The 27,963-nt window shown below is 37.4% G+C and overlaps 2 protein-coding genes and 1 long non-coding RNA gene across 22 annotated transcripts; 2 read left to right on the top strand and 1 right to left on the bottom strand.

Moving 5' to 3' along the window:
- Positions 1–2,593: 2,593 nt before the first annotated feature.
- Positions 2,594–6,856, top strand: LOC147495668 (uncharacterized). Of its 2 annotated transcripts, XR_015197647.1 has the most exons (5): positions 2,594–3,057; positions 3,418–3,916; positions 4,113–5,996; positions 6,232–6,295; positions 6,785–6,853. It is a non-coding gene; the product is annotated as an uncharacterized LOC147495668 (long non-coding RNA). The 2 variants fall into 2 exon arrangements; XR_015197648.1 differs by lacking the exon at positions 6,232–6,295 and having other exon boundaries at positions 2,595–3,057; positions 6,777–6,856.
- A 1,565-nt stretch (positions 6,857–8,421) lies between these two features.
- On the top strand, positions 8,422–17,656 carry LOC147495667 (putative disease resistance protein At5g43730). 11 transcript variants are annotated; one of them, XM_086564291.1, is made up of 10 exons: positions 8,423–8,678; positions 8,917–8,985; positions 9,102–12,256; positions 12,487–12,556; positions 13,055–13,204; positions 13,328–14,133; positions 15,735–15,822; positions 15,904–15,963; positions 17,055–17,195; positions 17,446–17,656. In XM_086564291.1, the coding sequence occupies exons 3-4, from the start codon at positions 10,638–10,640 to the stop codon at positions 12,500–12,502; spliced, it is 1,635 nt and encodes a 544-aa protein (XP_086420417.1). In that variant the 5' UTR covers positions 8,423–8,678; positions 8,917–8,985; positions 9,102–10,637; the 3' UTR covers positions 12,503–12,556; positions 13,055–13,204; positions 13,328–14,133; positions 15,735–15,822; positions 15,904–15,963; positions 17,055–17,195; positions 17,446–17,656. The 11 variants fall into 11 exon arrangements, with proteins under 11 accessions (XP_086420415.1, XP_086420422.1, XP_086420421.1 ...); XM_086564294.1 differs by lacking the exon at positions 17,055–17,195; XM_086564290.1 differs by lacking the exon at positions 17,446–17,656 and having other exon boundaries at positions 17,055–17,337.
- Positions 17,657–17,797: 141 nt separating this feature from the next.
- Positions 17,798–22,268, bottom strand: LOC147495666 (ATP-dependent helicase rhp16-like). 9 transcript variants are annotated; one of them, XM_086564313.1, is made up of 7 exons: positions 21,776–22,268; positions 21,545–21,614; positions 19,446–20,310; positions 19,258–19,343; positions 18,549–18,651; positions 18,304–18,423; positions 17,798–18,202 (listed from the first exon to the last, which is right to left on the bottom strand). In XM_086564313.1, exons 4-7 carry the CDS (start codon positions 19,335–19,337, stop codon positions 18,050–18,052), a joined length of 456 nt encoding a protein of 151 aa, XP_086420439.1. In that variant the 5' UTR covers positions 19,338–19,343; positions 19,446–20,310; positions 21,545–21,614; positions 21,776–22,268; the 3' UTR covers positions 17,798–18,049. The 9 variants fall into 9 exon arrangements, with proteins under 9 accessions (XP_086420439.1, XP_086420442.1, XP_086420440.1 ...); XM_086564316.1 differs by having other exon boundaries at positions 20,222–20,310; XM_086564314.1 differs by having other exon boundaries at positions 22,036–22,268.
- Between the last annotated feature and the right edge of the window lie 5,695 nt (positions 22,269–27,963).

Raw genomic sequence — 27,963 nt, 5'->3', positions numbered from 1 at the left:
GCTTGGAGTTCTTCAAACTGCTCAAAATACTCATCCACACTGCCTACTTGAATGAGTTTGTTAAAACTTCCCACATAGTTTTCCTGCCCTACCACTTCAAATCTAGTACAAATTACTTTGACTAGGTCTGCCCAAACTGTTAGTTCCTTTCTTTCTTGGTAAGTAAGAAACCATGAGTCGGCCCTCCCTTCAAAATACAGCGAAGCTACACTAATCTTTTTCAGGTCATCCATGGGGTATAGTTGAAAAAATTGAGTGCATTTCCTAGCCCAAGCTCTCGGGTTAGATTCATCAAAACGAGGAAAATCGAGTTTGGGCGTTCTGATAAACTTACCTTGATCGTTCGTATCGAATCTATTCTTTCTTGGTGAGTTGGTGGTTGAATGGTCTGCTTCGGTGGTGGTCTCCAATGGCAGCTTTGAGCTGGATGGTAATTCTGTTGTCTTTGTGTTGTTCATTATCTGAAATAGTTGTTCAAACTTGGCCTCTAACTTCCTATCTGCCAGTTCAAATCACGTATCCAACTTCTTTTCGGTTACTTCTCTTGATTGGATCTCCCTGATTAACCTATCATTTAATTGGTTCATCAAACCTTGCATTTCATTCACCTGTTGTTTGGTTTCTCTCGCCGTTTTCTCCACGTCTGCTAGCGTCATCTTTGCCAGAAAATAATGCTCCGATACCAATTGTTATAAACTATCAAGCTAATACATAAAACTGATTATAACTAATGAGAAGGAATCTCTGTTTCTCTGAAACAAGAGCCTGTTTTTCTTGTTCTTCCTTCATAGGCCTCTTCCAATCCTTCCTCTCTTTTTAACAAGACCGGATCCAAGAGATTTGCTCTACTCTTAACCCTACACGTGTTCCCATCCTACTATACTTAAGCTGTTACAATTACTTAACTCTCCTTACTAACAAAAGAAATTACTTGACGGTTGTTGTATGTCCTGCAAGTCATGACAGCATGCTAATTTTACCCATTATCATATCTAAGATTCTAACTACACCCAACTTTATCAGCTAAATCATAGTGCGTGCAAGCTAAGCAAACTACTTTCTTTTCTCTAAAAGTTCATGTCCAGGGCCAGTTTCAGGTAATGCAAAATATTCATCTCATTTTAGTCTTTACAGATTAGGAAGAACGTATATTCCCCAGGCGACTTATTCATGCTTTGTCCACGTCGTCTATATATACCTGGGCATGGATTGTCGCTATCCCACCTTGAATCCTACCCTTGCCCCCTTACACCAAACAACCATTGTAAGAGCATGGATTTGCTTAGCTGAGTGAAATACTTTGCAAAATGGAAGAAACACAAAAACCATGAACTTATATTCATCTTCACTGGTGATGCCAGCTTGGTTTGGGACTTCTTCTGATAAGAAGCAGCTAAAGGAGTAAAACAAAGGGAAGTGCCGTTTATGTTAGTGGTAATTAAATATGTTTGGGATAAGGCCCTAAAATTTCAATAATTCTGCCCATTGCCATTATCATTATCATATCTAAATACACCCAACTTTATGGGTCTCACAGGTTTATCATTGTTCTACAAGAATGAGTGGAGCCTATTAGAGTGTGCTTGTTCCTGATCAGATCAGCTTATTATTCCATCCAATCTATAACATCAGTTCCTACCAACTATAAGTTCAGCTCTATTATATACTACTAGGGTATGCCCGTGCCTACGGCCGCGAGACCTCGACGCGCCTGCGACATTACTCCGACAACTCATCGCTTCTTCGCCGTGTATGCATTACGCGCATTTATCGCGTGAAAATATTCTAAGACAAGACCAAATAAACAACTCAATTTATAAATACAAACCGCAAGTCCATCCCAATTACCCATTATCTATAAGCCCAAATCAATTGGGCGCTTAGCGGTTTTTATAAAAAGCCCAACAATTTATAAGTCCAGCTGCAATTATTGACTTTTGGTTGATTTTTGGATAGATTCTATAGTATTGATTACACTTAACAAAATTACACAAACTCTCCAAACACTTGGATCTGCCATGTCACAACTTAGAAAAGACAATGGGAACTATTGGATGGAGTCTCTGTGGACTCCATACTATTGCTTTTTATTAGATACTAGGGTATGCCCGTGCCTACGGCCCGCGAGATCTCGACGCGCCTGCGGCACCACCTCGACAACTCATCGCGCCTTCGTCGCAAGGCGTACACACATCTTAGGTGCAAAATATTTAAGCAAGACCAAATAAACAACTTAATTTATAAGTCCAACCCATGAAGGCCATCCCAATTACCCATTATCTATAATCCCAAATCAATTGGAGGCTAACAATTTTAAGCAAATTTCAACAATTTATAAGTTCAACCAAGAATTGTTGACTTTTAGTTGATTTTTGGACAGATCCTATGATATTGGTTACACTTAACAAAATTACACAAACTCTCCAAATCTTTGGATTTCTTATGCCACAACTTAAAAGATTGAACCAGAAGAATCGGATGGATGGAGGCCCTGCGGGCCCCACACCATTGTGTTTTATTAGATAGAAGATATATACATTTTCTTCTACGTGCCTTATTATAGATCAAAGTAGAGTGATTTTTTGCTCCCAGCGTTGGTTCCTCCAAGCGCTCCAAGGGATTTATCAGCCATACACGTTTCATTTTTTCCATCCAAAAAAAGATGTTACAGCTGTATAAAATCTTCAAAATTTTGAATTTTACTTGTTTGTCCCTCATAATTAAAAAGGAAATAAAAAAGAAAAATATAAAGAAAAAAGGAAAGTGGAATAAACCAACGTGTGTTCCTTCTTATACGGCAGTATCTTCAACTTCTTACTGCAAAAACCAGTTACTCTTTTCAATTAATTAACAACTACACTTATCTAGTGACTAGTTGCCGTAGGTTCCCTAATCCACAATTATCCAACAGTAACAAAGATCTGATGTTGTTAGGCACCTCATTCAATGCTTGAAAATCACCAGACCTTTGATTCATACTAGCTAATTTATTTCCTTTGTTATTGAAGCTGGTCAAATGAAGCCAAACATGATATAGTACTTGAGGATAAGATTTCAGTAAGTTTCCTTGTCTTCGTCCTTGAGCCACGTAGGTTAAAGCGAAAAAAGAAAAAATATAGTCAATATACTGAAACTACAGTATACCTAAACGTGCTAACCGCAGTTGTTGGTCCTCTGGGTGTGAGTAGAAGATTACAATTTTGTTTATAATTTTGCATACTGTTTCTAATTGTGCTAGTGATGGTGGTTGAGGACTTGGGGTCCATGGGTCTAATGAGTTAGCATATTTGATATGATGTTTAGTTTTTATGGGAGTTGATCATCTTCTCAGATATTATTTTTCTATATTAATTACCCTGGGCTTTGTTTTTTCCGTCAATTTGTTGCTTTATCTATTTCTTTTTTGAATGACGACAGGGTGATGCTGACAGTGCACTTGATCGACTTTGGTAGAAGAAGAAGGTCGAAGTTCAGCAGCAGTAGAGATGCTGTTTAGCATTTGAAGGTCTTCTGTAGGGAGAGTAATTTAGAACTTAGAACCCTTTTGGTATTATTTTTGGTGAACCTAATAGTTTTTAATCGATGTTTGTCTTAACACTTGGGATACCTGAATCTACATGTTAGAATGAACTAATGAAGTGTGTCAACTGCTTTCTACTTCTGCAATGTTAACCAGTTTTTACTGCCGTATAAGAAGGAACACACGTTGGTTTATTCCACTTTCCTTTTTTCTTTATATTTTTCCTTTTTATTTCCTTTTTAATTATGAGGGACAAACAAGTAAAATCCAAAATTTTGAAGATTTTATACAGCTGTAACATTTTTTTTGGATGGAAAAAATGAAACGTGTATGGCTGATAAATCCCTTGGAGCGCTTGGAGGAACCAACGCTGGGAGCAAAAAATCACTCATCAAAGTAATACTGTCACTTCATGTATAATTGTTACGGTCTTATTACGTAATGCTGTCAAAACCAGTTCCATAGTTTATGTAATGAGAGTTGGAAAAATGGATATTTTGTTTTTATCGTTTACTAGTTCTGCTTTTCGTATTATTGATTCAGGTATGGTATCGTCACTCTTTAACAAGTAATTAATGCGTTGTAATGACAGGAATGGAGATCCTTGTAGCAGCTATTGGAACCATATTGAATTGTGGGTGTAACAGCATAAACGCATTACTGGAAGAGAAGTGTAAGTATATTAAAAGTTCAAAAGAAGAAGTTTAGTCATTGAGAGACAGAAAACAAGAATTGATTGCCCAAGTAAACGATGTCAAAGCGAAACTGTTGATTGCGGAGGGGGAAGGAAAGACACGCACCAGTTTGGTAGAAAACTGGTTGAATAAAGCCAATGGTGTTATATCCGAGGTGGATGTGGTGCAAACTGAAGCCCAAGTACCAATCAGTTTCCTAAGAGGAGTTTCACCTAATTGTTGTTCAAGAGCGAAATTAGGAAAACAAATGCTCAAGTTGATTGAAGAGATGACTAATCTCCTAAATGCTGGTAAGTTCTAAGAAGAGGCGTAGCGTTTTTTGTTCAAGAGATAGGAAGGGTGATACCAACAACAAGACTGATTGGTAAAACTACTGCTGAGAAGAACTTGGAGATGGTTTGGGAATGTTTGATAGGTGATGAATTTCAGAAAATTGGTGTCTATGGGATGGGCGGCATGGGCAAAATCTCTTTAATGAAGAACATTAATAATCGATTCTTGCAACAACAGAAACGCTTCAAAAGTGTTTTGTGGGTCACTGTATCCAAAGATGTTGATGCTCAAAAACTTCAAAAGCAGATTGCGGGAGTAGTCAATTAGGATAAGAATTTTTTTGATGAACATGATGAAGTTGGACGTTCATCAAGCTAAGTGCATTGCATAGAAAGGGAAAGTTTGTGCTTATCCTAGACGACATATGGGAGACATTTGATTTACAGGATCTTGGCGTTCCTGAACCCACAAAAGACAATGGGTGCAAGATAATATTGACTACCAGGTCAAGGGAAGTGTGCAAAGGGATGTTGTGCCAGAAAAATGTCAAAGTTGAGCCGCTTTCTGAGGACGAAGCATGGGAACTGTTCTTGGTAAATGTCGATGGGGAGCTTGTTCCCGACGTGGAAGAGATTGCAAAAGAAGTTGTTGTAGAGTGTTGTGGTTTGCCCCTTGCAATCATCACTATTGGCTGAGCTATGAGTAGAAAGGATAAGATTGAGTGGCGAGTTGCATTATTGGATCTGAAGGAGTCTACAAGTTTGAACATGGCCATGGAGGAGAAGGTCATTCAGCGTCTGAAATTCAGTTACGATCAATTGAGGGAGAATCACCAGAAGTGTTTCTTATGCTGTGCACTGTATCGTGAAGATTATGAAATCAGCACTAGTGAGTTGATTGAGTATTGGGTTATGGAAGGGTTAGTCAAGGGATCAAGTAAAGAAGATGAAATGCTTCATGGCCATGTCATACTGAATATACTAAAGCATTGTTGCATGCTAGAAGAAGTTTCTTTAGAAGATAGTTATTTTGAAGAGCACTTGGAGTTGGCTATTAATGTACAGCAACTCTTGGCGGTCTGTTTCAATTTATGGTTTGAATCAATCGGACCACCTGTTTTCAATGAGGTTATTACAACAACACTTTCAAAACCTGGAAGAGATCGCCGTGGAGAATTGTGCGGAATTGGAGGAGCTAATTGTAGAAGAAGAATCAGTTGAAGGGCGCACTGGTACTGGAATTGATTATACTGTTGCACTCCCAAGGTTGAAGACATTGGAATTCCGCAATCTACCGAAACTGAAGAGCATTTGGAAGGGTGTGATGGTTTGTGACTCTCTTCAAGCAGTTGAAGTAGATAATTGTCCTGAATTGGAAAGGCTCCTTCTGTTCAACCGAGAACATCAGTCAGCCCCACCTTCTCTCAAAGAAATTTATGGAAGCAGAGAGTGGTGGGATTCACTCGAGTGGGATTATCCATGTCCTGAACATCTCTTTGAAGAGATTGAGTAAGTTAGTTAAAGCTTTTATTCTTTTCAATTTTCCTTTTAAACTTCTTCATAATCTGATCTAATGAAATTTTCCCTACTATTATAAAATCAAGGTCTGGAAGAATTAATAGGTCATGCTGATCCACATATAAATTCGAACTTATATTGATTTTTAGTGGAGAATCAGAAATTCAGGTCTTGTTTTGGTTTCAACTGATTGAATTTTTGAATTTTATTGTTTTGTTTTTTCCAGTTGAACTGATTTGTAGAATTTTTGATTGCGGGAATCGTCCCCAATAGTATTGGAACTTCTTTTGGTAAGGGTAAAACTCAACGATGGCAGTCTAATGTGTCACCAATGTCAGCGAAACGACAAGCGTGCTGTTGTCTTTTGTGTTCCAATTGCACAAAACGTTACTGCCATCCTTGCACCAAGAACTGCTAATTTGAACTCTAAATAATTACTGACATCTATTAACTAGAAATCTATTTTCAATCTAGAGTAATTTCACTAATTTGTAAGTTTCATAACTGCGTAATGTGTTGTTTTGATGCATTGATGAAAAATTGTGTTCACACTACTCTTTACAGTTGTAACTCCATAAATGTAATTTGTTAGGACTTAGAAGACCAAGAGTTTCAAAATGCCATTTTTTTTTTGGTTTTTTTAGTGGCTCAAAATGCGAATTTGCACAGTTCAAAAGTGCATATACTTTTTTCTGATTTTTATGGCTAAATGATAATTTTGTGTAGAATTATATAATGAGCTTATTTGAAAATTCTGGTTTCTGTATGGAGTATAACAGGTACCCTGAAAAAACGAAGGAGCAAATTGAGAATGCATGTCCTGTGTGCTGTGGAAATTATAATTTGCAAGGCTTGCTTGCTTTAATATAGTGGTGGTGTGGACTTTTGCTTTTTGCTTCTGTTACTTTTTAATTTCTGGTAATACCTTTTGGAGAATACTAACGTACTATTTGTGTACAGTCCAGATGTGAGGAACCCAATCCAAATTTCAAACTTCAGCGGCTCCTCTAATTGGTACACGGAGCTTTGCCTCTCCTCTGGCCGACAAGTTGTTTGGAGCAGGATTCCGAGATAGAAATGGAAGCCAAATCACAGGGTAATTTAATCGAATGTGGCAATTACATTTGAAATTGGTGCTTTCTCTATTTGCTACTTCTGTTTGAAATAGTTATGTCTTTACCTTTTAGGGCTTGAGCGTGCGGAAGTGAACATAAGAAGGATTAAACTTGATGAAGATGAACGTCAGTATTGGTATGCTCTAATACCCTCATGTTTGTACTGTCTTCTTCTTTCTTTCTTTTGTAGTTTTTTTGTTATTTCCAAATATTGTAGTTACTTGCATCTGAAATTGATTTTTATTTTTATCTTTGCTTTTTGTTTTTTCGATTTGTTTGTGTTGGCATCTTTTGGAGAACAAAGCGATCCTGCAGAAACACCTGTAAGGCATCTTTTGGACGAGGAGAGTCCGGGGAACCTGCCATTTTTCAAAATGGAGCGGGAGCGTGATTTTGAGTTATCCTTGCTAACAGAGTCGAAAGGGGATTTACATTAGTGAGATGAATTTCCATGTAGATCGTGTAACCAGTTGACCATCCCAGAGGAAGGAAACTTCTCCAATCTGTCCAAGCGGCTTTAGGAAGAATTTAAGGGTAAACTAAAACTGAAGCTATCAGTGAAAGGTGGTGCTTTTATGTGACATTGACATTGCTTTGCAATTCTCAAGAGGCCTATTGTGAAAGTGAAGTTATTCGGCTGATCAGATGCTTCAGCTGGTTGAGCGACTGAAACCTTTGCTGATCGGATATAAAAGGCTTATTGCATATAATTGGGTGCTTGTACGTTTCTGTTACAAAGGCACCCGTGGTGCGAAAATAGGTCATTATTGAGAGGTGAATGCCATTGTTTTGGGCTGTTTTGATAAAAGATAAACAACTTTTTGTAATACACTGAATCATGAATACTGTACAGATTAGTCAGTTACCTATTCAGGCTTCAAAATTTTGATTTTAACTAGCAAGTTATGTTCTCATTCATTTATTTTTTTACTACTTAGTTTACAATTAAACCGATGTTAATTCCGGACCAGACTTTGTACAATTTTGAACTGAATGATGAACAAAACCACAAGAATGTATTATTTGTATATTTACACCATTCATAAAGAATTCACACTGATCACATTTGTAATGAAATTTGCATTTTTTATGTCGGCAAAAACAGAAAATCGGCTGATCAAAAAGTCAAATGAAGTTAGGTAGGAAGCAAGTCAACAACAGAAGACCAACAAAAAAAAAAAGTCAACAACAGAAGTGGTCTTGCCAAAATATCAAACATAGCATTCAATAATGGAAGACCCACCGTCCCAGTCCCACCACTATGTAAGATAGTTGTAAGATACATAACACTATGTAAGATACACTATGTAAGATACACCAAAATATCAAAAGTGGAGAGCTGATAATACACTATGTAAGATATTTGTGGTTCACACATTCTCTCTTTATTGACTCTTTATGGAAGAAACAGAGTTGTTGGTTTTTTTCATTTCATCACAAACAGCAGAGAGAGTTTTGGTGGTCTGCTTAGCTTCTTTGTGGTGGTCTGCTTAGCTTGGTCGATCTTGGAGTAGTACTCAGCTTAACATCACTCGATCAATTATATTATATATATAAGGTCAGTTTATTACAAATTTTCTTCTTCCTTGTTAGTTGCTATTATACACTTGATTATTACTCTTGTTTTTTTAATCGTCATTCATTGTTAAAGGTTAACAACATAACCATGCTTTGCAAACTTAAACTCTTGATCCATCACTTATTTGAAATCTGAGCTAACCAATTTTACTGATAAAGTCCAATCATGACCATCTCTTAAAACTGATTTGTATTTTTACATGATTTTAAATGTGCAGATATCCAGTTCGTACTTGAACGTTTTCGTTTGGTTCTTGTTATTAGAGAACAACCAACTGCCTAAGCAAGTGAGATTATACATATTCTCTATTTACTTAATGTTATGTATTTTACATATATCCTACTGGAATAGCTCTACCATGTCTCATCACTTTAATTAACAATCAATGTGTTGTAATGACAGGTATGGAAGTTGTTGGAGCAGCAGTTGGAAGCGTACTGACTTGTGCGCTTAACCAGTTGGGTGTCAAAAGTCTGAGTGAAGAAATTCAGACATTGAGAAACAAAAAAGGAGATCTGATTGCCAGAGTAAAGGAGGTGGAAGAAACATTGCGAATTGCAGAGGTAGAACAAGGAAAGAAGCGCACAAGTGAAGCACAAAATTGGTTGACTAATGCCAACAATGTTATAAATAAGGCGGATGATGTGGACAAGGAAGCCAGCGTGGGAAGGAGATGGCTAAGTGGAGTTTTACCTAATTGTTGTTCGCCTAGTTGTTGTTCACGACTGAAATTGCTAAAACAAATTTTGGAGTTCACTGAAGAGATAGTTGGTCTATTAGATGAGGCTAGTCGATTCTCAGAAGAGTCTTTGACGTTTTTGGGAATGGAGATGCCGACTACAAGACTGATTGGTAGTACTGCTGATAAGAACTTCAAGATGGTTTGGGAATATATAGTAGGTGATGAGTTTGAGAAAATTGGTGTATATGGCATGGGTGGCGTGGGAAAAACCACCATTATGAAGACAATCAGTAACCAGCTCGTGCAACAACGTATTCGTTTTGAAAATGTTTTGTGGGTCACTGTATCCAAAGATGTTGATGTTCAAAAACTTCAAAATCAGATTGCAAAGAGAGTCGCATTGGATCTTTCTGCTGAACAAGATGAAGCTATACGGTCGTCAATGTTGCTAAATGCATTGCGTAGAAAGGGAAAGTTTGTGCTTATCCTAGACGACATGTGGGAGGCATTTGATTTACAAGATCTTGGAGTTCCTGAACCTACAAAATACAATGGGTGCAAGATAGTATTGACTACCAGGTCAAGGGAAGTGTGCGAAGTGATGTTGTGCCAGAAAGATGTCAAAGTTGAACAGCTTTCTGAGGACGAAGCGTGGGAACTGTTCTTGGCAAATGTTGGTGAGGAGCTTGTTGCCCAAGTGGAAAAGTTTGCAAAAGCAGTTGTTGCAGAATGTTGTGGTTTGCCACTTGCAATAGTCACAATTGGTCGATCTCTGAGAAGAAAAGATGTTGATGAGTGGCGAGTTGCATTATCAGATCTGCGAGAATCTACAGGTTTGAACACAGCCATGGAGGAGAAAGTCATTCAGCGTCTGAAATTCAGTTATGATCAACTAAAGGAAAACCAGCAGAAGTGTTTCTTATACTGTGCATTGTATCCTGAAGATTATGAAATTGACACTAGTGAGTTGATTGAGTATTGGGTTATGGAAGGGTTAGTCAAGGGATCCAGCAAAGAAGATGAAATGCTTCGTGGCCGTGTGATACTTAATATACTAAAGCGTTGTTGCATGCTAGAAGAAGTTTCTTTAGAAGGTCGTCTTGATAGGGACCTTGTTAAAATGCATGATTTGATTAGGGATATGGCCATTTACATCATTTTAAATCAAAACCTAAATTCATGGTCGAATCGGGCGTTCATCAACAGAAATACCGCATGAAGATGATTGGTCGAAAGATCTTGAGAGGATTTCGTTTATGGAAAGTAGAATAGAAAATATTCCAATTATTCCGAAATGCCCAAAACTCTTGACATTGATCCTTGCTCAGAAGTATTGTGCACTGAAACACGTTGCACCTGGGTTTTTTAGGCACATGAATAGTCTGACGGTTCTCGATTTATCTGGGACTCGTATTGAGTCATTACCAGATTCACTTTCTGATTTGGTGAATCTTCGTGGTTTACTCTTAAGTACTTGTCACCAATTAGTTAGAGTGCCTTCTCTATCCAAGCTTCAGTCACTGAGAGTGTTGAAGGTCACATGGTCAGTCATAGAAGAACTGCCTAATGGGATGGAAATGTTGGTCAACCTCAGATGCCTTGATCTCACTGACAATTATATATTGGAAGAAATGATCCCTTCAGGATTGATATCCAAGTTTTCCTTACTTCAAGAGTTAAAATTGGGAGAAATAAAACCGAAATATGTGTATGCGCGAGAAAGAGGGGGAGATTTCGTGCAGGAACTCTCAAGCTTGACCCACTTGGAGAATCTTACAATCAAATTTCACGAGCTGTCGGACTTTATTTCCTATGGTGAATTTACAAACTTTGAAAAGTTAAAAAAGTATTATATTGATATGGAAAGAAAAGTATTTTATTCCGAAAGTCAGCACGAGAGAAGTCTATGTTTGTCCAACTCAAAGGGTATTCCTTGCAATGCCCTCCGACTTCCGAAAAGCATTCAATTTCTTCAAGTTTTACATTTCGCAAGATTATCAGAGTTGCCCTTAAATGATTCAACAGACCTAAGAGAAATTTTCATTAGTTTATGCAATTCAATGGAATTCATAGTACCAGAAAACGAAGAGGGCATCTTCCTACAACAGATTGAGAAGTTGGCTATCAGTGAGTGTCAGAGTCTAAGCAAGATATATGAAAAGGTCCCAGCACACGGAGCTTTTCCTTGTTTGAAGAAGTTACAGATCAGCTTTTGTCGTAATATCAAAGTTTTATTCTCGTCTAGGTTGCTTCAACAGCTTCTTAACCTTGAAGAGATCCAAGTTGTGAATTGTAAGGAATTGGAGGAGCTAGTGGTAGCGGATGGAGATGAGAGTGGTGCCATTCCAGTACTCCCGAGATTACATAATCTGAATTTGGGAAGATTACATAAACTGAAGAGCACTTGGAGTCAGCTATTCATGTACAGCAACTCTTGGCAGTCTGTTTATATTGACTATGTCAAACTGGACCGCCTGTTTTCAACTAGGTTATTACAACACTTTCAATACCTGGAAAAGATCAGCGTCAAGAATTATGCGGAATTGGAGGAACTAATTGGAGAAGAAGAAGAAGAAGAAGAAGAAGAAGAATGTGAAATTGATTATACTGTCGCACTCCCAAGGTTGAAGACATTGTTCTTCTGGAATCTACCGAAACTGAAGAGCATTTGGAAGGGCGTGATGGTTTGTGACTCTCTTCAAACAGTTTATGTAATGTATTGTCCTGAATTGAAAAGGCTCCCTCTGTTCAACCGAGAACATCAGTCAGCCCCACCTTCTCTCAAAGAAATTTATGGAAGCAGCAGAGAGTGGTGGGATTCACTCGAGTGGGATTACTCACGTCCTGAACATCTCTTTCATCCCTTTCGATCAAGGTATGTGTCATGTTCATCCATAGTTTCAAGCTTTTCATCAGAAACTTTATTTCTTTTTAGGATTTTGTTTGATTTGTTGCCGTTTTTAAAGATTTTCAAATAATTTGTTGTTCAATTTATCCACAGATAAATTCGAATTTGTGCTGATTTTTCGTGGAGATTCAGAAATTCTAGTCTTGTTTTGGTTTCAATTGATTGGAATTTTGAATTTGGTAGTTTTGTTTTTTCAGTGGAACTGATTTCTAGAGTTTTTGATTGTGGGAATCCTCATCGATAGTATTGGAGCTTCTTTTGGTGATGGTAAAACTCAAAACGACTTCTATACTCTCAATTATTTGTTCCTGTCAATCAATGGTGTCTATGTGTGTGTCCGCAATGTGATTTGTTGAACAGTCAAACTGGACGCAGAGAACGCAACAACTTAATGTATGAACAAGAAGATGTATCTGAATGAGGATTTGATTTAATTTGTATTGTTTAGGTTGAGTATATATCTATATTACCTATTGATCTATGAAACGAGTTTTAGACACATTTCTTCAAACTACACAAGTTTATGGTACTATATTTGTAAGTCTTTTGTGATACACAATGCATATCCTGTTTGATCTAAGCATTTTGTGGAGCATCCTAAGTATGTAACTAACTGTAGGAGTGTAGGACTGGTACTGCAAAGAATGTTGGCTCATTCATTTTCTTACTAGCCACTTCTATCAGTACATTGTATGCATAGGCTTTCAAGAACTTTTGCTTCGACATTTATCCTTAGTCTGCTGAAATTAGCATTATAAAATGCAGATAGTTAAAAGGGAAGATGGTTAAGAGGAAACTCTTGAGACCACTGTCTAGCTATTTAGTCCTTCGTTGGAAATTTGAACCGTCTCATTCTCATGCACATGTCCTGCCTTGATGTTGGCAAACCAAAGCCTAAATTGTCTTCCTGTGGAGGTTAGTAAGATACCTGTATTGTGTGTTACGAGAAATGTTTCCATTGACTCTATATTGACTCTCTAGAAATATTCCTCATTAGTATGGCATGACTTATTCCCATCACATTGCCTTCTTCAACAGCGATAATTGCAATACATCCATTTTCAATTTCCATAGAAGCTTCCCCAATCCTAATTGTTCATGTGATCTCTGTCTCACATGCTGTCTGAACTAAGGGAAGGCCACTAGCCTAGGGGTAATGAAGTGTATTCTTCTCAGAGACGGTATGCTGAACGAGCTCATGGTCAAGACTCAAGATACGGATGGCAAGGGTGCAACTAGGGCCTCAAGAAAAAGATCTGACTGGGAGGGAGTTCAATCAGCAGAAGGTTCATTAACAGATGTGGTTGGTCCGTTTCCTGACTGGAGAACAACTGTTGACTGTTCCATTCCCTGTCCTCCGAAAGAGTGGTGGTTGTGGTTCCAAGATTCTTGAATTGAGACGCAGCCTCAAAGCTAATTGGGCATGTAACTTGCTTAAGAGTGCTGATAAACTCACTAGCAACTCTCATTTCCCAAATGTTGATTTCCCTATTGGCTGTTCTTCATGTCATCCTTTTGTGGGGAAGGTCTTTAAAAATCTTGAAGTGAGGCGGGCAACTTCATTATTTTGTGGGGAAGGTTTGTATTCCGAAGTGATAGTAAGAACAACTACTTGTATTGCCCCAATGCTGTTGACCTGAGAAATGATGAAATTGAGCAATTTCAAATTCATAGGATGAGAGGTGAACCGATTATTGTTAGACACATATGTACTTGGAAAAACATCTGGTGTTAGTTGGGAACCAATGGTCATGTGGAGGGATTTCAGAGAGACAGGTTCCAAAGGAAAACTCAGAGAGGAGACACGAAGTGATAAGGCTATTGACTGCTTGGATTGGTGTGAGGTATAGATCTCATATTTTTTAACTTTTGTTACCCTGCAATCTTATACCTGTCAATGGTTGTGTCTACTTTTTTCAGTCTAATTTGGTTAAGATTATTAAACTGTGAGACCTTGACCTAGCTTCAACGAAGTAGGTACTGCTACTAGTAACTTCAGTCACTAAGGTGCTGTATCTTATGAACACAAGTTCTGATAGGATAAATTATGAACGTGTAATCTTCTAGTAAAGGATATCTTATCCTATACTTTGTATTCCTTTTGATTATGTATATAATATCTCTATTTTTACCACTTAAAAAAGAAAAAGAAAAATGGTAGTTAAAAAATGTGTATTGCTCTTGTTTATAGCTTCCTCTCTAGTAGTAAAATGGGTTCACACTCTTTTTTTTGGGTATTCTGTTTTTCCATATTGTTTTAACAAAATCCTTGAGAAAGTGCCATATGTGTTACAAGAGAGATACTTTAACTGTAGATAATCTCATAGAAATTTCTTATATTCTGTTTCCCCTAACTTCCAAAGCTACACCTACACGGACGGTGTTAGGTGCTAATTGGTCCTACCAGTATACTCCCCTCCAGTTAGTGGGATCTGTTGAAGTGTGCTTAATTTGATTTATTTCTTTTTCCTTAAGAAAAAATATCACATAATACCATAATAGTTGTCCTATACATACTTGGTATCGGTGTTCCTCCGAACTGTTATATAACGTCTTCTCAAGCATAGAGGCTTTAGGTTCTCTATTTATGTTGGCATGATTGAATATAGGTCACCGCATATTTTCCCCTTAGACATTTCAAACTGAAGCCCAATTCAAGAATCTTCGAAAGTATTGTTGCTCTTGGCTCCAGCACTGACTCTAATTTAATCAGTTTGACTGGTAGAAAATTTCAAAACTGCTAGTAGGATAGAAGCCGCCTGCTTGTCATAAAATTTGGTCTTTGACTTGTGCTTGTTTTATGGGCTGCTATTACTTAAAGAAAGTTAAACGACGCCTGGTTACGAGGAGCCTACAGTTTGAATACCCTTGTGAGTATATTTTAGTTATTTGTATGTGTATCTCATTTCAAAATTTCAATCATGAACTCTGTTGTCAAAGGCTGCACCCTGATGGCTTAAGGAGGCAATTTTAATGAAAATAGTTGGTCCCTGTCAAAGCATGTTCCCATGGCTCCCAATGTGTTGAGAAATTTAACACCTTGCATCTCCACTCGACAACTTAGATGATGAAACACTTTCCTTTCCTCCTTACGTCCTTGTACTATATGGTCATATTAAAATTAAATTACGACATTGGGTTCTCTGATTTCAAGTAACCGCTTGAATGTGACTTTGATGCATAAGCTTTATACATTTGGAAGTATCAAGTGATGAACTATATGTCTGTATTGTTGTTCCATATCTAAATTTTTTGAGCCTCACATCGCTCACCTGACATGTCTTGTTGGATTGACTTTAGCACATATTTTAGTAGACATGTTTCACTACAGCACATAAGTTGCGCAGGTTATACTATATTGAGCTATGAACTTGTGGGATGGACATGTAGAATCTGGGCCCTTTTTTTTATTATTTATTTTATTTTCATTTTTTTGTTGTGGCAGTTACCATCAGTGAAGTAGAGGCTCTGCACTGTATGAACTTTTTAAGAAACTGAGCAGCTCAATAATCGATGATGGGCTTATTTGCAAGGTCCATTCTTTTAGCTTTTTATGAGTTTCCCAGATTAGTCCAGGATTGATTGCTCATCACTTGTCCCATTCTCGTGATCAGGAAGAATTTCAGCTGGCCTTATTCAGAAACAGCAACAAGCAGAATCTCTTTGCAGATAGGGTCTGTTGCCAACTTCTCTAATCTTCTTGTTAACTGCAAAATATGAGTGCTAGGAGCTATGCCTCAATTCACTTCTGTCTATATGGCTGACTTGCCTTGGATTAAATTGTGTATGATGATCTGGTGATTGTAAATATTTTATGATCGGTCGCTAGACCTTAATCCTGCATGGTTTACAATGATTAAGACCTCTCACTAAAAGCTCTGATAAAGTTCTAAAAATATAGCATTATATTTAAACATTTTAACCAATTGAAAATCCCTAAAAACAAGTCAAACATCACTAATGGCTAAGCCTTGTGTCCAATCGCTTGGTTGTCCGTTTTTTGTAAACTTAACAAGTATGAGACATAACTCCTTAAGCATATCTCTATTTTTATAAATGGTGAAAACCATACATATCTAATTATTCTAATAGTCTTTCGGAGGTTTGCTAAAACTGGAAAGACTGGAATCTATGTTGTAAGGAATATATTTCCTCAGCAGAAATAATGTTGTAAGGATTATGTTGAATGGGTAGTAGATGTATAAGAAACTGTGGATGTTCGAGAGAGAACATGCATAGGGGAAATAACTCCTTTCTCACATTTTGTAATTATGAAAATTTACTCTACACAAGCTGTTCAATGAGCTAGTGTTTGACCTATATTTTCCATGTACGCCCTGAATCAGGTCTTTAACTTTTGATCCCTTTTTGTATGTCTGTCGGTGTTTTAAGTTTAAAATTACAGGTTTTTTATTTGTTTGATGTCTGTCGGTTTGTGTACGTGTTGTCTGACCGTTAATGTTGTATGTAGTTGATGTAGTTAATGTATATATATGTTTGATTTGGATTCTGCCTAGTCTAGTTAGACTATCATATCATAGTATAACTTGATGATGATTGCTTTACTCTCCAGTGATATCTTTTTCTAGTGTCAAATGGAATCTATTTGTCAAGGGATAGGAGACAAGTTTAACATACAGAGATTGGCATGTAAATCTTATGATGTTTGATGCTTCATATTAGAGCTTACATTATTATGAAGGCTCTACTTGGTATAAGTTCAAGTTTATATTGCAGAATATTTACATAAAACAGTTGATGTTAGGTTTGGCTGTGTGTTGGTTGGAAGATGGTGCACATATCGTGAGTTCATGACATTTCAAGGCAGGCTTCCAACTGACTCTGCAGCGGTTCTCTTGCTGCCAAGTTTTTGGACAAGTGGACCACCCTGTAACTGGGCGAATAGGTGCAGATGTTTTATTTGTTGCATATCCAAACTGTATTGTTTTACTCATTCCTTTTCACCCTCTTGTATTTTGGTGCTCTAGCTTCTAGTGTTTCGAATTTTCAAGAAAAATGAGTAATCAAGATGAGATTTGGATGGAAAATATTAGATGGAGATAGAAGGCAGAATATTGATGAGGCGAAGCTAGTACAAGTTTTGTTCAGTATTATTTTTATCTTGTTCCATGCTCTCATAGGTTTCAGTTTTTCAGGACAAAGAGAAATCAAGTCAAGGGACAATTAGTGGGAACTCTACCATCTGAAATCTGGATGAAAATATTAGAAATGGGAATGTGCGACTCACGTACGGCCATCAACAAATACAATTGTATAGCTGTAGCTTTGTTATGTAAGTACTACGTGATTGACTGATTGTTGCCAAAGCAATGGGCAATACAACAAAATGGAGGCAAACTTACACTAGTTTTTCCAGCTTCCAAACCAGTTGATATTAGCTTGTGACTGAAGATTCGTGTACATGTTGATCAACCAGTTTTGATGTCCTATGCACTTCTACAGTCTATAACCGTTGAAGATTTTTCATTTTGAGATTTTTCCTCAAAATTTCGACAAGAACTAGGGAGAACTAAAAATCGTCTATCTCCGTTGCTGATGTTATTCAACTTTTTAGGAATATTTATTAAAATTTTGAGAAAGTGGGTTCATAGTCTTCATACAAGTTCAACTCTACAGCGGTAACAATCCTTTTAAACCACACCTAGCTCGCCCATAAGCAATTAAGTACTTGGGCAGCCAAAGAGTAGCCGGGAGATCGACTATAACTAAAACCCCAGAATTCTGGGAGAGAAATTCTATTCAAAATACTTGAGCATCGATAACCCTTAATGGTTGTTTTAGTACCCGTGCAGCAGTGAGTGGTTTTGAACAGGAGGGGCAAGAAACCTGTCCCAAGGCTGCAGCATAATCTGTAAGACAAGCCTTACAAAAGACGTGCTCACAAGAAGTAACCTGCAGTAAAAAAACAAATGTTAATGGAGAGAAAAAAAGTCACGTCCAGACAACAAGGCTCAGTAAATTGACAAAAATATTTTTAAAATATGATCGCTAACCACTGGATCTTCTGCTGGGTCATGACAAATGCCACACTCCTGTTCACTAATATAAGTATTATTTTGACTCCTCGATCCTGCACTATTGTGGTAGATCACAAGGTATGGATGATCAACCGCCTGTATAATTGAAAAGACAAATTAGTCCTTGGAACAAAAGATCCCTAACCACCATGCTTCAGTAATATGGAAGTGCAAACAGCAGATAAATATATTTGACCCAATATTATTGATAGGTCATCTACCTGTCGTAACCGGGTCAGGAGATCAAAGATGTGAGCATAATTATTCATCAAGGTGCCAGCTTCAATATATCCGCAAACAGGCAACCATATCAAACTGTCATTTCTGAAAGGCTGGGACACAAAAGTTAAATTCAAATCTATTGGCATTTACTAGTCACTATACACACTGGGACACCATGGTTTTTTTGGAAACAACTAGGGGTTAAGGTAGACCCCAACCTTTATTAATCATCAATAAATTCTCTCATACATTATTCCAGACGCATCCCGCTCTAGAATATTACAAAGTTTTGCATCATATGGACCTATGAAAAAACTCATATGATCATCAACTTCCTTACTGCACTTAGAGAGAAAATCATGGGACACAATAGTTATATTCAAATATGTTGGTATCTTACTAGTTATTGTACACCATATAAATACGGAGTACGATAAATTGCAGATAAGTATCCATCTCACTTGTGTCTGCTTTGAAAAATAAATACATAAACGACCGTAAATATGTGGGGTAAACAATGGCACACACCTATAAATTTCCTTTCCATACAAGTTCTTAAACTTTGGAGCATCTAACTCAAAACCAATTGGAGCCACCCCAAGGCCTAGTAAATTATTATGCAAGGCCATAATTGCCCGCTGTGGGGCGATTATTAAAGAGTAAAAAGAAATTATTACAGAGGACAGTGAAAAAGAATGAGTCACTTACGTATTAAACTGCGACTGACTGTCACTATATAATGATTCATAGTAATCTTCTTCTTTCACATCCAGAGTATCCCGCCTCATTGTAACCTGTACAGGAGAAACAAGTTCAGGAATAGCTTGCTAATAGATCTTTACACCTCAGAGACTAATGTTGGATTAAAAGATAAAAAAAATCTTAAAAAAACTCACTATTCTAGGCAGAAGAGCAAGATCAGAAGCTCTCCCTTTCTTCGTGCGTCATAGCACAATGCTTTTTAGAAGTTTGTGTTTCAGTAAAATCATGGCCCTTTTTACATCGTAAGAACTCGACGAAACTTGAATTTTCTTGTCTATAATTAATTTTCTCTCTTCTTAGGCAGCAAATTGAACCTAAATTGAATACATTTGGCTTACCGTTGAACACCTAGAGTATATCATGAGTGAATAAGAAAGTATATAAACATTTGATATTATCCTTACTTCTAAAGCTTTATGAGCTTCTCTTTCTATCCAAACAAACTCACAATTATTCCCTTTAAATCAAACCAATATAATTAGTTAAAGTTGAATATAAACCTTATAAAGTATACCCCCCCAAAATAAATAAATAAAATAATAATAATAATAATAATAATAAATACGGGAAAAGTTTCGAGTAGCATCAACAAATTCACAAGCCTAACCCCAGAGCATCTTTTCCAAAAAAAAAACACAAGCCCAACTGCCCCAACATATACTAGTCCCATCTAGAAGACTTCTAAGGGAAGCCGTCACATAATAGAATACGAGAAAAGCAACCATCTAAAGGGTCTCAACGAAGAAAAGCACCTCACTTATATCATGTATACATTAGAATAGACCAGAAAGAGAGAGAAATTATGAAGCCTATAGTTTATATTGTGTATACCTTAACCATGGATATTTGGTTCTGTTAGCACCATTACTAAGTTGACAAAACAACACAAGGAACAGAAATGATTACTAACATTGGAGATGAACAACTTGTCAAACAGTCTAACTTCCACCTTAAGAGGAACACCTCCTAGAGAAAGTTGTGCAGCCCAATAAATCACACCTTGCATTGATGTCGAATAAATGTGTATGTTAACACCATCATAAGTTTGAATATCAACTTAACTCTTTCATCAAGAAACTAAACTCTGACTTTGAATTCTAGAATGGATCGTACACTGCTCAGATTTCAAGAACAGTCTCATTATCATCGCCATAAATAACTTAAGTGCATCTACATCTTATAGGGAAAGCAAACATTTATGCAGCAAAGAAACATTGAATGCTAAAAGATATTTCTTAATTAAGTCTGTGAGACTGTGACCCCCAATATAAGACAGCTTATATCTATGTGACCACCAGAATTCATATTCAAATCCTATAAATTTATGGGTTTGCTACTGGAAGGTTGTGTTTTATAGTGATTTATAACACTTCTTCAAAGGCACTTCTTCAAAGGTAGGACATATATGTGCTTCTAAGGAATTGGATTATCATAATAAACAACACTAGCACATGCATATGTTAACTTCCATGAATGTAGATATACAGTATATACTGTCAACAACTACATACATCTACTGCAAGTGCTACATAAAATATCAAATGAAGAAAAATCATCAAACAAAAATATAAAAGAGTAAGGTGGTACCAGCACATATCTTAAACAAGTTTTCATAACAGTATCACAGCTAATGATGGATCAGGGGGGGGGACCCTAGAATTTGGAACAAATTATCAATATATAATAGAAGCAGTTAAACTAGTGTAAGAAATGTTTGAATCAATAAGGGACTACAGTTTTCCCCTAAAAACAGGGGAGGGGACCCCAGATTTTGAAAAAAAAAATATTTCTTTATAGTGGAAGCAGTTAAACTAATGTAAGAAATGTTTGAATCGATAAGGATTTGCCCCCAACCTTTTTCACTTCACAATAAAGCTTGACCAACCAAAAAAAAGTTAAAAATTAAGCTTGCAAAATGTATTAAGTGATTACAAAATATATGATAGTACTTGGTGTAGTAAAATTTCCATGCATAGTGGTAAAAGAAAAGCAATAAACCAGGAGGGTGAGTGGACATTTACATGGAACTAAGAATCCCTTCTAGGTTGGCACCCTATAAATAAAGCCCACTTATTATTTGACATTCAACCCAATTCAGTTGGACAGGAATTCTGCCAAACATATTGTTATTTCTCAACATGTTGAAAAAGTTTAAGGAGAACTAAGCATAATAATATATTATCATAAAAACAATATTCTGAACTTGCAGATGAAAAATAATGCGGAAACTTACATTGTATCAATGTTTTGTTGTTGCCCTAGTTCAACGGGTATCTTGCCAGAAAGTTTGTTAAACGTCATCACTGCAAGAGTCCAACATGAATAATTTCAGTGCAAATTGATGTGTGGCCTGGTTGAAGTTTACTAACATATAGAACGTACTTTCTTATAATTTAAATGTCATAATAGAATAATATAGAGAAGAACTTGTTCAAATTAAACAAGAGATGACTTTTGGAATTACATAATCTGAATGCTTAGGCATAGAGATCTTCTTTGAGTTGAGTTTGTACAATTTTTAAGCCCCAACATAACCTGGTGAAACTATTGCAATAACCAGTGCATTACTTTCCTCTAGTTCAGCAGCTACAGGAATTATAAATCAATCCTACTGATGGCACGTTCTCCAAATCCACTGCGGTAGAGCTCGTCATTTTTTTTTTCTGTCGATTGGAAAAATGAGGAGTTTTTTTGGGTTGGTGTAACCAAATATTAAAATTATACCTGCCTGCCAGTTTGCATACGTTGGTTTCAAAGCTTGAAATTAGCAAAAGCAGATCAAGTCTAGAACTGAAATCTTTAGTGGCGAGGTGGAGAGAGAAGAATGCCTTTCCAAAAAAAATAGGTGGATAGAGAAGAGAGTAAACTTTATGGACGGTCTCCAAATGTTTCAGTGGGAAATTGAAATACTTAAATTTTTCACCGAGATAACAGGCGGGAAGAAAATAGTTCTGAGGCTGTCACACAAACGTACAAAATAACGATTTTGGAAACAACCTATTTTAGGGTGCAATTGGATATCCAAATATTCGAATCCCATTTAAATTTCTATTTGAAAAATCGGATATTATCTAAAAATTTCAAATATTAGATTCAGATTCGGATAATTTTGTATGTCCGAACTGGTTTTGGATACGGATTCGGGTACTGCCATATCCGATAATATTCGATCCGATTTAAAAAAAAAAATTAATAGTTATTATATATTATTTTTTTTATTATATAAAGTTATAAACTAATAATATAATACTATAATAACAATATAATAATAATAAATAACAAATATATATATTTATACTAGTTTTTATAGTGGTAAAATTAATTATTCAAAGCAAATAAAATTTTAATTAATATTAATTTTCGGATCGGATATTTATCCGATATCCGATTCGGATAGAATTTTTAATATTTGTTGGATTCGGATTCGGATACAGGCATATCCGAATCCGAACCTATCCGTTTGCACCCCTACAACCTATGACGGGAACAATATGGCTTTTAGAACCAAAACCGGTTTTTTTAACCATGTCGGTCTTGATCCCGGTTCAATTAAAACTCTTCTGGTTCTTTGTTAAGAAAAGTATTAAACTATATATTTAAGGTTAACAGAGATTACAGAAAAGTAATTAATAGCTAGTGTTTCGACCCCCACCTACGTGGCAAACGTCCATTACTAGGGGTCTCAATTTTATTCATTTAATCGACAGGGCTCAAACCCAATTTGCAATACCATGGATCAATGTGATGGCCCATTAATTAACTCATTTTCTAAAAAGAATTTGAACCTTAGCCACATGACTTGCTACTTAATGTACATTGATTTATGTCCGGATTCATTTCTTATCAAAGAGATAATTATCGGTTGAAAGTTATAGTCTATCACAATTACTCAAGTTACAAGATTACTTGAGCTACAATGACTCTCTACTCTACCTATATAAATACCAAACTATTTTTCATACAGAACTACGTTCTTGAGATTTGATCCCATTGATAATTTGGGTACATAGACAACCGCAAGGTACAGTCTCATCATTCCCCCGATCACTATCATTTTTCTAAATTACTTTTCTACGTTCTTCGTCTCTTTTATCAACACTTGATGTTTAGATCATATCTGGTCGAAACATAATTGGCGCCGTCTGCGGTTCTTATACTACACCCTCGATCACGCTTACTGCGAAAGTTATGACGATACCGAAGAGCTAAAGGTCCCGATGTGATTATCGACGATCATCAATTAACATGATGGTCAAGGACAACTTGGCGTGACAACATAATACCTTCTAATAATTGTTGTTCCACCAATGCCCCAAATTATTCAAAGATGAGGTTATTGCCTCGACGATTCTCCAAAGATCTCGATGCGGATAATGTAAGTCATATGTCTCGAGAAGCACTTCTTCAAAAGTTAAAGACTATCCGCAAAAAGCGGAATAATAATTACTACAAAGCGTCATCTTAAACGACTCTCCACTCACTCAGATGATGTTGTATTTGTCACACCACAACATCACACACGCCAACGACATAATAGTGTGTGGGATCGTTTAAGTGGTGAGGATGAGATTCGCGATATTCGCAACAGCCATCAACGAAGTTAAGAGTAATGGGCTTAATTTAATTCTCGCGACCTCCACCGCAGAAATCTCCACCCACTTGGTCACGTTCACCGGTGAGGGCAAGGTACCTGATTAATAATCGTCCGCCCCCCCACGATCCTACAAATTATCGGCAAGTCCCGAGGAATTCGAGTGGTGAACAGAATAATGATCGCATTACTCATGATCGGAACCATCAAGATGGTGAAACACTTGTGAACGCGGGTTCTTATCATTATGAACATTATCGCATTTTGAAAAGCCCAACGTACCATCCACAATCATCTCGACACGGAAACGATGAATCTTCGCCGTTTTCTTCTCGTTCTATTCGGCCCATAAAGCGTCATCATGACTATAATTACGATCCAACAGATACGGATCTGATGACTCCTCAACGTGTCAGAGAAATGATTAAAAAAGCTCTTCTAGACAGCGATCCTTTTGAATCGACACTAGAAAATCTGGCAGTTGAAGATGGTATTTTGGACAAATTTTCTCTCACCGTCCAAAGGGTTACTCATAATAAAGACTTCAAACAACCAGAGTTTGATCAGTATGATGATGTCGAGGGTTGCCCTATGCTTCATGTGATTAATTTCACAAACAAACTGGTTTTATCGGGAGGTGATGATGCTTTAAAATGCAAACTTTTCCCTTCTACATTAAAAGGGGAAGCGTTGGTATGGTTTAGCGAATTACCTCCGCGCTCTATTCATCGGTTCAAGGACTTAACCGAAAAGTTTTCAAGACATTTTCATCATAATCTAAAACGCCCAAATGGAGTCGAAGTTCTTTTCAACATCAAGCAACAACGCGGAGGAAACTCTCCAGTAGTTTTATCGCCGTTTCCGCCAAGCCGCAGGTGAGATTTCACGAACAATCCGATCTAATGGTGGTTTACGCTTTTAAAGAAGCTATCTTGTTTGATAAAGATGGGTTATACAACTGTCTTGTTCGGGATATTCCATCTTCCCGGCGTCGTTATACCAAATGAAGTTCAACAATTTATCAATGTTGAAGACGACACGGCTGCTCGAACTTCTTGTGACAAAGATAATAAAGGAAAGGATTTCAATTATCGGCGAAATAAACAGTAGAATCCGACTTTTGATCAACAGCAACCCAGTCAGAAGCCTCCATATAAGAAAGAAGACTCCACGAGCAGGATCAGAAAGCCTTTTACTGATTTTGAATTAACTCCGCTTAATACCAAATATGCGGTAGTTTACAACAAAATCAAGGATAAGAGTCTGCTTACTCCACCGTTTCCCTTGCGCGACGACACTAAAACAACTCGTGATAAATCGTTATGGTGCAAATTTCATAATGATTATGGTCATGAGACGGAGAATTGTCGGTCTTTTGCGGGAAGAATTGAAAAGCTTGTGCGAGAATGGGAAACTTGATCAATATGTGCGTAAGAAAGTAACAACTCAAGCTTTAACTATCAACGATCACAATGTCATTAAGGTTGGACATGCCATCATTGATTCATTGTCAATACTCGTGAAAAACCGCTCGTCGTTCTAAAGTCAAATATCTGTCTAATTTGTACGAAGTTAACGGGATCAATTTCGTGGAAGGTTTTCGCACGGAGACTATTGAAGATGAACCATTATGTTTCACTGACCAAGATCTAATGGGCGTGCATGTTCCTCATTATGATCTTTGTCGTGATAAGCTGCAGATATTTGTATGCATGTACAACGATAATGATCGACACCGGTAGTTCAGAAGCGCCATGCTTTCGGGTGTTATCGCGGTATTCCTTTTATTGATAACTTGGTCACCCTGAAAATCGTCTATCGTTGGTTTTGATGGTACCGCTACTCATTCGTTGGAAAGGTGTCTCTCCCGGTCACTCTTATGCGAGAAGGAAGTCAATATTGATTTCTTATTGATGGATTGTAAATCTTTACAATGTCATCCTTGGTCGATATTGGATTCATTATATGGAAGCTGTCATCTCAACATATCATCAAGCCATCAAGTTCCCATTTAATAAAAAAGTCTGTAAGGTGCGCAACAATCAACTGGCATCTCTAATTTGCCCGCGACAATATTCTTGATGATTATAAGAACTCGAAGTTGTTGGATCTAACTATTTCGAGTTCCAACGGCATCAAATAGCAATTACAACATCCGGGACCTTCAGTTTACTCTGCTAATAGAAATGTTGAAGGACCCCCGACAGTTGATCCACTTTTAGAAGTTCAAATTGGCCAACTCCCTGAAGAGACTACTTTTATTTCAGCCAAACTTCCAGAAGAGGAGAGACAAGAGCTTATTTTGTTATTGCGGAAGAATAATCATGTGTTTGCTTGGCGAATAGAGCAAATGCCTAGTATAGATCCTTCGGTGGCTTGTCATAAACTCGACATTGATCCTAATGCAAAACCAGTTCGACAAAAGCCCCGAAGGATGGCCCCCGATAGAAAGATGAAAGTGAAAGACTAAATCAACCGCCTCTTTGTGCGTTAACTTTATAAGGCCTGTGACTTATCCAACATGGATGTCAAATGTTGTCGCAGTGCCTAAAAAGAACGGCAAATTACGTGTTTGTATCGATTTCACAAATCTCAATAAGGCTTGTCCGGTTCATCCGTATCCATTGCCTCAGATATCCGAAATGGTCGATGCAACATCGGGTTTCAACGTTTGTCTTTTTGGATGCTTATTCGGTTATCATCGATTCCGTTATTCATTGAGGACCAAGAGTTCATTTGCATTCATTACGGACAAGGCATTTTTACCGCTTGTTACCGGGTAATGCCTTTCGGTCCGAAAAAAACTGGAGCCACATATCAAAAGCTAGTCAACACTATTTTTTTCGACCTACTTGGAAAGACAAATCGGAAGCATACATCGACGACCGCGGTTGTCAAATCTCTGAAGCTTTTGATCATCTTATCGATTTGCAAACCTGTTTTTGACGAGACTCTCCAATGTCAACATGCGTTTGAATCGGCTAAGTGTTCTTTCGGTTTATCATCCGGTAAATTCTTAGGATACATGATGACTAGACGAATTGAAGCAAATCGGATCGATTCGAGCTATCCTTGAAATGCCTTCTCCGGCGTCAAAGAAAGAAATTCAACGACTTACGGGACGGCACGGCTGCCCTAAATCGCTTTATCTCTCAGGTGATACGATCGATGCCGCCCTTTTTCCAAACATTGAAAGACGATCAATTTGACGGAGGAGGACCGCGTGAACTTGCATTTCGTCAATTGAAAGCATACTTAGTCCAACCTCCAGTTCTTGCCCCCAAAGACGGGGGCATTTATAGGTTCTGTATTTAGCCGCAATCGATCATGCCGTAGTGCCGCCTTATTTGTCAACAGAGGCGATGGTCGCCCCATATTCTTTGTTAGCAAGACTCTTTACAATTCTTTGAAACAAGATATTCTCGAGTGGAGAAAATTGCATTGGCCTTGGTTCATGTTGCCCGACGCCTTAAGCCTTATTTCCGTGGACGAAGTCGTCAAAGTTTATACCGAATATCCTTTGTGAAAGCTTTTTGCAATGCTCGGGAATCAAGTAAGCCGCATGAGAATGGGAAAGTTACCTTAGTGCTTATAGCATTGTGTTTGAAACTTCGCGGTGAGAAAGGACAAGCTTTGGCTTCGCTAATGGCTGATTTTCCAATTGAGGATATTCTTATGTCCGACATTATTAGGCTAAGAGAATGTCGACACAACACGCCATTACCTCTTAGGGACGATGATTTGCCAAACTTATCAGATGTATTTGCTGATTGTTGGATTGTTTACACTAATAGTTCGCATAATAATTATGGCTCCGGTATTGGGTGTGTAATCTTGCAACCGAATGGAGAAAAAATTGAGAAGTCAGTGCGTTTGGGTTTTGACGCTTCAAATAATGAGGCCGAAAGTCATAAGTCATTCATTTGGCCATGCGACCGCTTCTTCACTCTTGGGGCGACTAAGCTACAATTATTCACAGATTCTAAGTTAGTCGCTAGCCAGTTTGGTGGATCGTATGCAGCTCGTGATGATAGAATGACAGCTTATGTGGACTTAATTCA

The sequence above is a fragment of the Coptis chinensis genome, chromosome 6 (genome assembly GCF_015680905.1).
Source record: "Coptis chinensis isolate HL-2020 chromosome 6, ASM1568090v1, whole genome shotgun sequence".
Lineage (NCBI taxonomy): Eukaryota > Viridiplantae > Streptophyta > Magnoliopsida > Ranunculales > Ranunculaceae > Coptis > Coptis chinensis.
This window is presented reverse-complemented; position numbering and strand designations above follow the sequence as displayed.

What these genes read in the sequence shown, in the direction of transcription:
- LOC147495667 (XM_086564294.1), top strand. Translation starts at nt 10,638, where the DNA reads ATGGAAAGTAGAATAGAAAATATTCCAATTATTCCGAAATGCCCAAAA.
- LOC147495666 (XM_086564311.1), bottom strand. Translation starts at nt 20,317, where the DNA reads ATGCAAGGTGTGATTTATTGGGCTGCACAACTTTCTCTAGGAGGTGTT. An exon ending in TCCTGACCCGGTTACGACAG is followed by an intron (nt 18,424 to 18,548) that starts GTAGATGACCTA and finishes TCAATTATACAG; the next exon opens with GCGGTTGATCATCCATACCT. An exon ending in ACCCAGCAGAAGATCCAGTG is followed by an intron (nt 18,203 to 18,303) that starts GTTAGCGATCAT and finishes TTTTTACTGCAG; the next exon opens with GTTACTTCTTGTGAGCACGT.